At 39.7% G+C, this 13,592-nt stretch overlaps 1 protein-coding gene across 1 annotated transcript in view; it reads right to left on the minus strand.

Annotated features, from left to right (window-relative positions):
• MYOM1 (myomesin 1) overlaps nucleotides 1-13,592 on the minus strand; it is a 157,435-nt gene that overhangs the window by 54,681 nt on the left and 89,162 nt on the right. Inside the window, exons 18-20 of the mRNA XM_003262025.2 lie at nucleotides 11,834-12,121; nucleotides 9,330-9,526; nucleotides 2,560-2,686 (exon numbers count right to left, since the gene is read on the minus strand). Of these exons, the coding sequence (XP_003262073.2) occupies nucleotides 2,560-2,686; nucleotides 9,330-9,526; nucleotides 11,834-12,121 (612 nt within the window). The remainder of the gene's footprint in view (nucleotides 1-2,559; nucleotides 2,687-9,329; nucleotides 9,527-11,833; nucleotides 12,122-13,592) is intronic.

The raw sequence follows: 13,592 nt of genomic DNA on the forward strand, positions 1-13,592 counted from the left end.
TTTCCTTTTTTTTTTTAAATAACAACTGACATCTAGCCAACCAATCAAAATCACCTGAAGTGACTCACAGTAGCCTGAAAGCCAACTTGTAGAAGGACATACTCTGTTATGCCATGCTTTGGTGTTTTGTAATTGATAGTTCAATATTTGTTTGGCCCTTTACCTTGGCTTCATGGCTGCAAATATGCGTCATGCTTGCCTTCCAATGTTTTGTATAAAGCTGTATTTAAATATTAATACCAAATACCTCACACAAATGTGGCATGTTCTGTATTGCAAAGGGCTTTTATAACTGTGATCTTGTGTCATCCTTAGAACCCAGGGAGGCATCTAGATTGGGAGCAGTATCCCTGCCCTACAGACAAGGAACTACGCTTTGCTGTTTCCTAGCAGCTCTAGTCTAGGGAAAAGCAGACCTAGTTTCCTACCCTAATTATGCTACTTGTTACCTCTGTGACCCTCTGGGCATCATTTAACCTCAGTGTCAGTTTTTTCATCTGTAAAACAGGATGACAAAACATTCTTATTGCTTTCTTCCATAAGGGCTTTCTTGAAGTGAGACTTGCCTAACACTACTCAGTAAGTCAAGGATGGGACTGAGAAGCCAGGATGTCAGGAGGGTGGGGGGCTGCCCCCTTCATTTCTTCTCTAAGTTGACAGCGCTCACCTGTGACCTTTTTTTGTCAACTGCATCACTTTTTTTTTAAAGACAGACAGAGCCTCACTCTTATCCAGGCTTGGGCACAGTGGTGTGATCACAGCTCACTGTAGCCTTGACCTCATGAGCTCAAGCAATCCTCCTGCCTCAGCCTCCTGAGTAGCTGGAACTACAGGCATGCACCATCATGCCCAGCTAATTAAAAAACACTTTTTGTTGTTGTTGTTGTTGTTGTTTTATTATTTTTTTATTTTTATTATTATACTTTAGGTTTTAGGGTACATGTGCACAATGTGCAGGTTTGTTACATATGTATCCATATGCCATGTTGAATTCCTGCACCCATTAACTCGTCATTTAGCATTAGGTATATCTCCTAATGCTGTCCCTCCCCCCTCTCCCCACCCCACAACAGTCCCCGGAGTGTGATGTTCCCCTTCCTGTGTCCATGAGTTCTCATTGTTCAATTCCCAACTATGAGTGAGAACATGCGGTGTTTGGTTTTTTGTCCTTGCGATAGTTTACTGAGAATGATGTTTTCCAATTTCTTTAAGAGATGAGGCTTCACTATGTTGCCCAGCCTGGTCTTGAACCCCTGGGCTCAGACAATCCCCCTGCCTCAGCCTCCCAAAGCACTCAGATTACAGGAATGAGCCACCGCACCCAGCCAACGACATCACTTTTGATAAAAAAAAAAATTTCTACAGGCCTGCTCGGAATGTCTTAGTCTCTAGTCGATTGAATTTCACTTTACTCAGGAATTGCAAGAATTTGAAAATAGACCCACTTTTATGCAGGTGGCAGAAAGGACTTAAGAAATACCAACTGGCCTCAAGGAACTACAAGGAAAGAGCAATGTGTTTGTCTCTCCCTATTTACTGAAGTCAAGAGAGCACTTGAACTGCTCCTGAGTTTCTCTTGGAATCTTGTTATTCACACCTGACAGAGAAGTTCAGCAAAGGCAACGTGATGGTCTTGAAGGGCAAAGGGTTTCAAACAGAGGAAGCAGGTGGCACCAGGGACATAAAATCACCCACCACATACCTTACTATTGCTAGTTTAAATCTTAATGGCTTAGTAAATTTGCATTCGATTTTTATTTTATTTTGTCTTTATAACTCTGTAAGAGTTATAAGCAAGGTAAGTTTCCCCCACCCCCATCCTTGCCCCACTTCCCACTTTCTTCCCTGCCCACCCAACCACTCCCTGTGGTGACCTCTGAAGGACAGTATTTGCCAGGTTCCAGGAACTTTCTTTTGGTTCAGAGTTTGGAAAATGCGTAGAGAGAAAGGGCTGGAAAAGTCAGTGCAGAGAGGCAAGTGGAGAGAGGTCAGCCTTAAACCCTAGACAGGTGTATGAAATCCATCCATGTGATATGATGAACAGCTGGGAGAAGGGAGAAGGACAGCCTAAGAAGCCACATAGCTTGGGTATGGAGGGAGAGATTTTGGGGGGCTAATAAATGAGAACCTTCCCAGCAGCGTGACAATATATGAGAACAAAGAAGTGCAGGGAGAAGTGTTTGAGAAATTTTGCCGTGGGATATAAATTGGATAACCTTTAAATGGCCTTTCAGAAGCAAAAGCAAAGATTGGAATTCCTTTTAAATATTCATTTGCACTCAATCCGGCTGCCTCTGCTAGTCCTACTCCTCGCACAGGCTGAGCGATGAGGGCTCTAGGATTTACTTGGAACACAAGCATAAGGGATTTATACTCAGTTTTACATTGCTACCTATTATTTAATATTATCATTAAAATATTTTAGGTAAGCACGAGGGGCCAAGAGAATTCTTTTCCCTTAAATGTCGACCATATAGTACTTTGAATTTCGTTCCAGGTTGTAGGTTCTCTTGGAGGAAATTCTGAGGTGCGGTGTGGAGGCAGATGTCTGTGGTTTACCTGGGACGGCGATGGTCCACTCTTCACATTTGAAGCATTCGCTTACTGCGGAGGGCGCGCCCAGCCCAGCCATGTTCATGGCTGCCACTTGGAACTGATACAACATGTTTTCCTTCAAGTTGCTAATCTGCAAGATTGACAACATCACAGATAGTGAATGTTCCAGGTTTGGTTTTTTTCTACTTGTTGAACATTTTATTTACCTTCCGTGTCAGACACACCCTAGGGTGACCCTCAATGAGTCACACCCCTTTTGTAATCTCCTGGGTGTGGATGAAACCGTGACCTCCTTGTAGCCTACAATAGAACGTGGCAAAGGAATTGGGAGATCAAATCCTGTGATTATGTCACCCCATATGGCAAAGGAGAAAAGATATTATAGATTAGGGTCCCTAGTCAGCTGATTTGAGGTTAATTAAAAGGGAAATTATCCTGGATGGGCCTGATGTCATCAGGTAGGAATACTTACAATGGGGTTTGGGCCCCTCCTAAAGAAAAACATGGGCCGGGCGCGGTGGCTCACGCTTGTAATCCCAGCACTTTGGGAGGCCGAGGCGGATGGATCACGAGGTCAGGAGATTGAGACCACGGTGAAACCCCGTCTCTACTAAAAATACAAAAAAAAAATTAGCCGGGCGTGGTGGCGGGCGCCTGTAGTCCCAGCTACTCAGAGAGGCTGAGGCAGGAGAATGGCGTGAACCCGGGAGGCGGAGCTTGCAGTGAGCCGAGATTGTGCCACTGCACTCCAGCCTGGGCGACAGAGCGAGACTCCGTCTCAAAAAAAAAAAAGAAAAAGAAAAACATGGTGCCAATGGCCTTGAGGAGGTAAATGTCACACTGAGAGCTGCCTACCCACTCACATTTGGAGAAAGGCAGCATCTAGGAGTGGAAGCCTCAGCCCTACAGCTGCAAGGAACTGAATTCTGCCAATAACCTGAGTGGGCTTGGAAGAGGAACTCAATGTGAATGTGGCCCGGCTGATACCTGGATTGCAGCCCTGTAAGACTCTGAGCAGAGGAGCCCGTGACGCCGTGCCCAGACCCCTGACTCAGGGACACTGTGATATAACAAATGTGAGTTGTTTTCAGCCACCGAGTCTGTGGTAATTTGTTATGTAGCAATAGAAAGCTAGGGCACGTACAGGTGAAATTTAAACGAGTTCTAAGCTAGGAATCAAAATGCTCAAGTTCTCATAATGTTTCTGCTCTTTACTGAGTGACCTAATATTTTCTGTATCACTCAGTAGGAATTGGATTGTTGTGAGGGTAAATATACATGATAAAATAATAAATGTTAAAACATTTGCAAAATAGAAGTGATGGAATATATTAGTGTGAAAAACATTTGTAGGAAGCAGCAAACTATAAAATATGTAAAATGTGACCGACAAGAGATGGAAAATACAGTAAGAAAAAATAATAGACATTTTCAACAGAATATCAGATGCAAAAGAACAGAGAGTTCGTAAACTGACAGAAAGTCAGAAGAAATTACACAGAACATGATGTGGAAAGACTCAAAAATGGGAAAGAGAAAAAAGTTGATTAATAGACATGGAAGATAGAATGAGAACATCAAACATATGTTTAATTAGTTTTGGGAGAAGTGCAGAGAGAGAGAAAATGAGGGAGCAACAATATTTTAGGAGATACAGAATTTTCTAGAAAGATCTTCTGAAAAATCCAACCCACAGATGAAAAATCCTCTTCCCCCTAAAGTCCTGGGTAGATACATTTTTTTAAAAAACCCACATCTAGAGCTATAGTGTTTTAAGTATAGCACACCAAAGATAAAGTGAACATATCAAAAGCTGTCCAAGAAAAAAGGCAAATTACCCTCAAACAAGCAAGCAGACCAAGAGTTGAATGTCAGTGGCAACAATGGGCCAGAAGATGGTGCAATTACATCTTCAAAGCACTTAATTAAAAGCAAATAAAATGGTAAATATATTGGTAAGTTGAATCTATAAAACAATAATCACATTGCTGTTTGGATTTTAAAAAGAATTAAAACACAGACACATACATACACAATAGCATACAAGTTGGGGAAAAGGTAAAGAGGTAAAGTTTTTAAGGCCCTTCTGTTTCTGAGACAAGAGTAAAACGAATGAAATAACTTCAGACTTTAAGTTGCACAGTCACCAAAACCAAAGAAACTCGGAATCTATAACTTTTAAGGTAGTATAGAAGGAAAAATTGAATAATTTTAAAAAAACGATTCAAAAATAATCAAAAAAGGACAGAAAATGAAACACAGAACAGGCCAGGTGTGGTGGCTGACACCTGTAATCCCGGCACTTTGGAGGCCGAGGAGGGCAGATCACTTGAGGTCAGGAGGTTGAGACCAGCCTGGCCAACATGGTGAAACCCTGTTTCTTCTAAAAATACAAAAATTAGCCAGGCATGGTGGCACATGCCTGTAATTCCAGCCACTCGGGAGGCTGAGGCATGGGAATTGTTTGAACCCAGGAGGAGGAGGTTGCAGTGAGTCAAGATCATGCCACTGTACTCCAGCCTCAGGGACAGAGTGAGACTCTGTCTCAAAAAAAAGAGAAAGAAACACAAAACAGAAAGGACAAATAGAAAGCATAAAATAAGATGATTAGGTGTTTTTTAAAAAGTAATCAGTAATAGCAAACAAATGACAAAGACTGTCAAGGAGGAAAAACACAAAATTTAACTCCGTGCTATTTTTAAGAGACACATGTAAAGCAGAAAGTTTCAGAAAGATAGAAAGTTAAAGGATGAAAAGTTACATACCATGCAAACATCACCCCACCCCAAAACCCTAGTGTATCTATAGTAATAACAGGCAATATAGACTTTAAGGTAAAATGTATTCGTAGTGGTAAAGAGTCATTTTGTATCCATTTAAAAATATCACTTCAAAATTTATAAGGCAACATTTTAAATGAGTGAAATTTATGGTATGTGAATTATATCTTAAGAAACGGAGATTATCCTGCATTTTTTTCCTTCCTGTGCTATCCTTGTCAGATATTAATTAATTAAATTAATTCTAGTCTCAGAATAATCTCACTCATGAACATAGAAGCAAAAATCCTAAACGATAATTGGCAAACAAAATCCAGGTGATATAAACAGGGTATATATAGTGTCCAAGTTGAATTTATTCCAGGAATGCAAGGTAGTTTTAATATTAGACAATTACTAGAATATACCAAATTAAAATAAAAGGGGAAAAAATCATATAATCTTCTCAATAGACCCAAAAAATGTTTTTGATAATTTTATTAACTGTTGGCCAACAGGGAATAGAAGGAAACTTCCTTTAACCAATAATAGATGTCTACAAAACACCTGTAACACACAACACAGTATTTAATGGTGAAATGTTGTAAAATTTCCCTTTAAGATAACTATCAAGCCTAGAATGACCAACATCACCACTTTAAAAAAAAAAAAAAAAAAGAAGAAAATTTGAGACGGTGTTGCACTATGTTGCCCAGGCTGGTCTTGAACTCCAGGGTTGAAGCAATCCACCGCCTCAGGCTCCCAAAGCGCTGAGATTACAGGTGTGAGCCACCGTGCCCCCAACATCACCACTTTTATTCAATATAGTGCTAAAGTCGCTATGCAGAAAGTAAGGTAAGAAAATGAAGTAAATGGTATAAAATTTGGAAATGAAGAAGTAAACTGCCACTATTTGCAGATGATATGAATATACATAGACTCCAAAAGAACTTCAAGGTAACATTCAAATTATTTAAAAAATTTAACAAAAGACTATATATAATAATTATATGTGAAATCAATATATTAAAGTTATATTTCTCTTTACTAGCAATAAAAACTGATATAAAAATATACTGAAAATATATAGTCTCTATTAATAAATAACAAATGATATACAAACCTCTGTAGAGAATTGTAAAACTTTAATGAGAGGATTTAAAAAGACCGAAACAAATGAAGAAAAATAACATGTTCGTGGATTAGAAGGTTCAATATTTTTTAAATGTCAGTTATTCCTTAATTTTTTTATAGACTCAATGCATCCTCAATCAGAATTCTAATGGGTTTAGTTGGGTTGAATGTAAGCTTTTTTATCGTTGTTTTCTTTTGTTTTGTCTTTATTATTATTATTATTTATTTTTTATTTTTTATTTTTGGTAGAACTTGGGACCCTAATACTTAAATTTATATCAAGTGCAAAGGGCTAAGAGTAGCTCCAGAAAAAGAATAAACCGAGAGAACCTGATCTACCAGTCATCAACTTTACTGTAAAGCTATAATTTTTTTTTTTTTTTTTTGAGACAGGGTCTCGCTCTGTCACCAAGCCTGGAGTGCAGTGGTGTGATCTCGGCTCACTGCAACCTCCACCTCCTGGGTTCAAGTGATTCTCATGCCTCAGCCTCCTGAGTAAAAGGTATAAAAGTAGCTGGGATTACACACGAGAGCCACCGCTCCCAGCTAATTTTTGTATTTTTAGTAGAGATAGGGTTTCACCATGTTGGCCAGGCTGGTCTCAAACTCCTGGCCTCAAGCGATCCACCCACCTCGCCCTCCCAAAGTGCTGGGACTATGGGTGTGAGCCACCGTGCCCGGCCTATAAAGCTATAATATTTAAATTAGTGTGGTATTCACCCCCTGTTATTCAAACAGACCAGTGGAACAGCATGAGAAGCACAAACACAGACTCACGCATATGAGGAAACGATATGTGATACAGATACCCCTGCAGAATAGCAGGCAGACGACAAACTTTTCAATAGATGATGCTGGGACAGCTATGTCTCTGTGGGGGGCATTAATTTTGATGCTTAACTCACAGCATATAAAAATATAAAGGTGAATTAATGACAGAAATGTAAGTGGCAAAATAGTATATAGCTTTTAGAATAAAATCAACTACAGTACCTCCATGATCTTGGAATAGAGAAGGCATTTCATCAAAAAGGCACAAAAATCACTAAGGACAAAGCAAATGTTAGTAAATCTGACTACAATGAATTTGACATTAAAATTAAAGTCAGACAAGATGTACGCGACTTACAGACCTGCAAAGGATTTCTACTCATAACATGTAAAGAACTTTGCAAGTCAACAAGAATGCATTAGAAAAATGGGCAAAAACCTTGAACAGGCATAAAAGAGGATATCAAACTGGACTGTGTACATAGGAAAGGATGCTCAAACTCATTTGACACTCAGATTGTCAAAGCTGAAAATGTGTGAATAGACCAAGTTTTGGCAAGGATGCAGAGCGATGGGAATTCTCACACACTCTTCAGAAGACAGTATGGAATTATCTAGTAAAGTGGAAGATAAACAGACCCCCTGACCCAGCCATTCTACATTTAGGTGATCACCTAGAGAAACTGGTTCACATATGTACCAGCAGATAGATGTATACAGAAATGTTCATAGCTACCTTGCTTGATGTAGCTAAAAATGCAAAAATACCCAAATAGCAATAAGAATTGAATGGAAGAATATATTGTGATATGACCACATAATGGAATACCATACCATATAGTAATGAAAAAGAATGAGTTACGTGCACTAACAGGGAAGAATCTTAAAAATACAATTTTGTATAAGTGCAGTGGCTCACGCTTGTAATCCCAGCACTTTGGGAGGCCAAGTTGGGCAGATCACTTGAGGCCAGGAGTGAACAGCTCAAAAAAAAAAAAAAAAAAAAAAAGCAATTTTGTTTTATGCATTCTCAGCATGTGCGTGATATTTCATAAATTTCAAATGTTAAATTAAAAGAGCATGGCATTGAGTTGGGGCAAGTGTCGTCCCTGGCCTCACCTTGCTCTGAACCCTCATGGCATGGGATTCTGTGAGTGTTAAGAGGTGGTAGCTTGGATGTAGCTGATGCAGCTCTAGGGAAGAAAGTCAGCTAAGGCAACAGTGAGACTGTTCTGGTTGCCTTATGTGACCTGAGCAGTGGAGGCCCCCATGTAGAGGAGAACACATGTGAGGCCACCCTTTGTGGCCATCAAGCAACTATAACAAGGGCCACTTCACAGGTGGTGAGCTGAGTCTGGCCATCAAGCCCATGTCCCTTCAACCGCTGTAATTTGGACACTGAAAGTTAAAAACCCAGCCAGCTGCAGTGGCTCACGCCTGTAATCCCAGCACTTTGGGAGGCTGAGGTGAGCGGATCACTTGAGGCCAGGAGTTTGAGACCAGCCTGGCCAACATGGTGAAGCCCTCTACTAAAAATAGAAAATTTAGCTGAGCATGGTGGCTTTCACTTGTAATCCCAGCTACTCGGGAGGCTGAGGCAGGAGAATTGCTTGAACCTGGGAGGTGCAGGTTGCAGTGAGTTGAGATCACACTCCTGCATTCCAGCCTGGGCGACAGAGCAAGACTCCATCTCAAAAAAAAAAAAAAAAAAAAAGTTAAAAATCCAGAGTGTCATTAAATCCTGGGACTCTTTTTCTTTTTTTTTTCCTCAACTTGAGGGCTTCGGAAGGATCCTGGGACTCTTGAGGCTAGTGGCATATTAATTGTAGATATTTTGTAAATTTTGAAAAAAAAATTAGTTTGTACAGTAAGCGCACATTTCATAGTAAATATTCTAGGAAATTATTATGCTTATGTGTGTGAATCTGGTTAGCCAAACTACTTGTATTCGCCACAGTATATTTTTCACAAGACTTACGCCACTGCAGACAATGGACTCTGGAGAAATGACGTGACTCTCTTACAAGGTGCTGGGTGTGTGCTTGCCTGGGCGTGCAAGCATAGCGTCATACATAGGACACGCCACACTACAGAAAGTCACGTGCTTACCTTGTATGCCTCCTCACTGACAGCCTTGACATTGGCTTCTCTCCATTTTCCTGGTACACCATCAATGACCTCGCGATAGTTCACATAATAGCCAGTAATTTCTGCCCCTCCAATCTTATCTGGTTGTTTCCATCCAAGAAGCATTGAGTCACGAAAACTTTCAAGACAGGTGATATCACAGGGTGGAGATGGTGGTGCTGTGGCAATATGAATAGCTTGTGAGTAGGCAGAAATGCATTTATGATTCTATATATAAACATTTCCATTGGTGCCACATATGAGGGCACTAGATCTTGCAGTATAAAACTAAAATGCGAGGCTGATCATGAACTTGGCATTCAACTTGGTGTATGCAACGGACACAGTAAAAAGTACACTACAATTATTATTTCAAAGATAAAATGAACCTGTCCTAGCAAAATGGTACAATACCCTGAAAGAAAATGATTCTTTTCCCCGTAAGAAGAAATATTTTTCCCAAGGTATAATTTTTGTTTCTTTATGTGGTTGAGTTTTCATTTGTTCCCTGAGGAAAATGTGTATATCAATTTCTGCTGCAATTTGCTTATTCAGAATTTCCATATATATATATATATATATTTTTAGATGGGGTTTCGCCCTTGTCGCCCAGGCTGGAGTGCAATGGCACCATCTTGGCTCAATGCAACTTCCGTCTTCTGGGTTCAAGCGATTCTCCTGCCTCAGCCTCCCAAGTAGTTGGGATTATAGGTGTGCACCACCATGCCCAGCTAATTTTTGTATTATTAGAAGAGACACGGTTTCACCATGTTGGCTAGGCTGGTCTGGAACTCCTGACCTTAGGTGATCCACCCGCCTCAGCCTCCCAAAGTGCTGGGATTACAGGTGTGAGTCACCACACCTGGCCCAGAATTTCCATATATTTCTCAAATGGTTGGCCTTTCACCATTCAGGCACACTTACCCTTGTGAGACCTTACAACTACATAGCTCTGTCTGCACACAAGAAAAAATTTACTCTAGAGCTCAGCTAAATGACAGCTTTAGAAAACATTTTTAAAAAAACAGGCACAATCTGCTATGTGACTTTCTCTTAGTGTATAATACTTTTATCACATTATTTTTAATCTGATGTTGGAATATTTTTCATGTGGTACAATACTATACAGCTGTCACCATGTTTATCAGTGCTTAGCTAGAAAAATATTTGGAGGGTATTTCAAAAGTCTTCCTTCATTTATGTGGCTTTGCTGATCAGCTTTTCACTCAACTACTGAAATTACAGTTTTCAATGAAGAGAGGGGGTGAAGTGGTGGAAAGAAATCCATCTAGATATCCAATAACATCAAAGAGAATTTTCTGAATATTTATTTGGATTATAGGAGATAAAGAAACTATCTCATTCTTATCCAAAAAGAGTATCAGAAGAATGAAGGCTTTTAAAATAAAATATATTTATCTCTTCTCCACTTACCAACCTCCTTTATTCTTCACATTTTAAAAAAGCTTTCTCTCTCTCCCTCTATTTCAGAGCATTGTTGAATATGTGCTCTCAAATGAATATCTCCTCTCAAGTTGAGGGACAAAGAAAGGTGTCATAAAATAGAGGAGGTTATAGAAGTTGGGGTGGGGTAGAAAAAAGAACTGGATGAGAGGCATTTAAAAATTTATCAGCACATGCTCATCAGTGCATTTTTAATTGATAGGAAAAACAATGTCTCCTAGGATATATTAGCCACAGGTACCAAATATCCTAATCAGATCATTCTTATCCTACTGATAAATCATCTTAAATAAATCACTTCTGGGAATGAGGATCATATATCATACAATATAGCTATATGTGATTATAATTTTAACTTTTAAACTTTTCATGGTAACTCAAAGATACATTTATAGCTATTTTTTTCTTTTCTTTTTTCATTTCAAAAAGTAGTAGGTAAGTAGCTATTTAAATTATTATTATTTTAGAAATTTTTAATCTTTTTATGTACTTTTTTTACTTAAAATATTTAATTTTCCAGTGTTGATTTTTCTTGCAAACTATTTAAACTAAATGTGAATAATCGCTTAATAATCTGAGGATGAGCAAGAAGGTAACAACTATGACCCTGGTACAATGTCACCTTCTTTGTGAGATCTTTCTCCTCTACGTGTTCCAAACGTGACTATTTCAAAGGACCTCACACAGGCTAGCAGTACCAAGTCCTGCTCTCATATCTAATTCTCTTAGCAAAATGAGGCCAGAGGTGTATCTGCCTGACAAACCAAGACAGGCTCTATAACCAAATTACTTGAAACATTCTAGCATCATTAAGCACCCAAAATGATGTGTAAAAGCCAAACCCACAATTACTTTTTGAAGTCATCAGATGAAAGTACACATTTCAGATGGCTAGCTGAAAACACATACAATAAGAATGGACACTGATGAAAGCAAACATGGATGAAGGATGTGATGTAGACGATGAGAGGTGAGGACATTGATGGAGACGGATGGAACAGCTTCACTTTCTCAACTCTCACCTCTGTCTGTCTTCTTTTTCTGGGGGTCAGACTTACTTTTCCCCTGAGGAGCCGCTTTCTGTGGTGGCGGGGTAAGCTCTTCCTGAACTGTTTCACTTACTTTACTCACTTCTGTGTGGCCCAGGTTTTGAGAGCTACTGGGTAGTGAAGGTTTGTTAGGTTTGCTGCCAAGCAAAGCATCTTTCTGGAAGGTTGGCGGGGAGGCTTCATGCACGTGCCCCCTGGAGGTGGTTAGTCCACCAGGCTCATCGCTCAGTGTGGGACACACATCTGGAGACACTCCTCCCCCTACAATTGCCAGACAACAACAGAAACGCATTGAGCCTGGACAGAGTATCAGCTGCTCTTATGGGATAGAACAAAGAGAAAAACATTAGGACCACAAGCAGAACAAAAACAATCTTGGCTTAAAGAAAATCGCTCGCATTTGCAAGAAATATGGAAAGACTACATTTCACACAACGTACGCCAAGGAACATTTCAACTTCCCCGTATTCTGGAAAAAGAAGAAATGAGAACAAAGAAGCCACAGATAGAATAGGAACCATTTTGATTTGCAGAACCCAAAAGGCTTTTAGTATATATAAGGAAAAGCAAATCTTAGACACAAATATTGAGAGATGTAAGCTCTATTATTCAACAGAATGAAAAAAGGACGATAAAGTGCACAAGAGGCATAATATTAAAGATCCTGATTTTATAACACTTCGAATTATGTGCAGTACTACAATAGTAACGGTCTGTACCTCTCAACCTCAAAAAGACATGTTTAGAATGGTTCACACTATAAGGAATCTTCCTTTCTTCCTTCCTTTTCTTTCTTCTCTTTTTTTTTTTTTTCTGGAGTCTCACTCTGTCCCCCAGGGTGGAGTGCACTGGCGCAATCTTGGCTCACTGCAACCTCCACCTTCTGGGTTCAAACAATTCTCATGCCTCAGCCTCCTAAGTAGCTGGGATTATAGGCATGCACTACCATACCTGGCTAATTTTTGTATTTTCAGTAGAGACAGGGTTTAGCCATGTAGGCCAGGTTGGTCTCAAACTCCTGACCTCAAGTAATCCACCCGCCTTAGCCTCCCAAAGTGCTGGGATTACAGGCGTGAGACACTGTGCCCGATCCCTATGTTATAAGGAATATGAAAAAGTAATATGAGATGCTAACTGAAGACAATCAATATTAAATCAGCTTTTTAAAAAAACATGTGTTACTATATAATAAATTTTATTTTATTTATTTATTTATTTTAGACACAGGATCTTGCTTTGTTGTCCAGGGTGGAGTGCAGTGGTGAGATCATAGTTCACTGCAGCCTTGAACTCTTGGACTCAAGTGATCCACGTGCCTCAGCCTTCTGAATAGCTGGGACTACAGATATGCACCACCATGCCTGGCTAATTTTTTTATTGTTATTTTTAGAAATGGGATTTCACTCTGTTGCCCAAGCTGGTCTCAAACTCCTGGACTCAAGCAATCTGCCTGCCTCTCCCCCCCAAAGTGCTGGGATTACAGGTGTAAGCCCCCATGCTCAGCCCACAAATATTATTTGTATTGTTTCTAACCACCTGGGTCCCTTTTCTACTTTATCCAAGATTGGGAGGTACATCACATACACACATAGAATTACTTTATTATTGGTTTTATTCTGTTGGTTACTTTGCAAGCAAAGATGAAACATATGATTAAGCAATTACATGTGCCTTGCATGAATTTTAGAGGGGTTTATAAGAAGCATGTTAATGTTCTGTTAGCAAAAACAAG

This window comes from Nomascus leucogenys, chromosome 4, assembly GCF_006542625.1.
Source record: "Nomascus leucogenys isolate Asia chromosome 4, Asia_NLE_v1, whole genome shotgun sequence".
Classification (NCBI taxonomy): Eukaryota; Metazoa; Chordata; class Mammalia; order Primates; family Hylobatidae; genus Nomascus; species Nomascus leucogenys.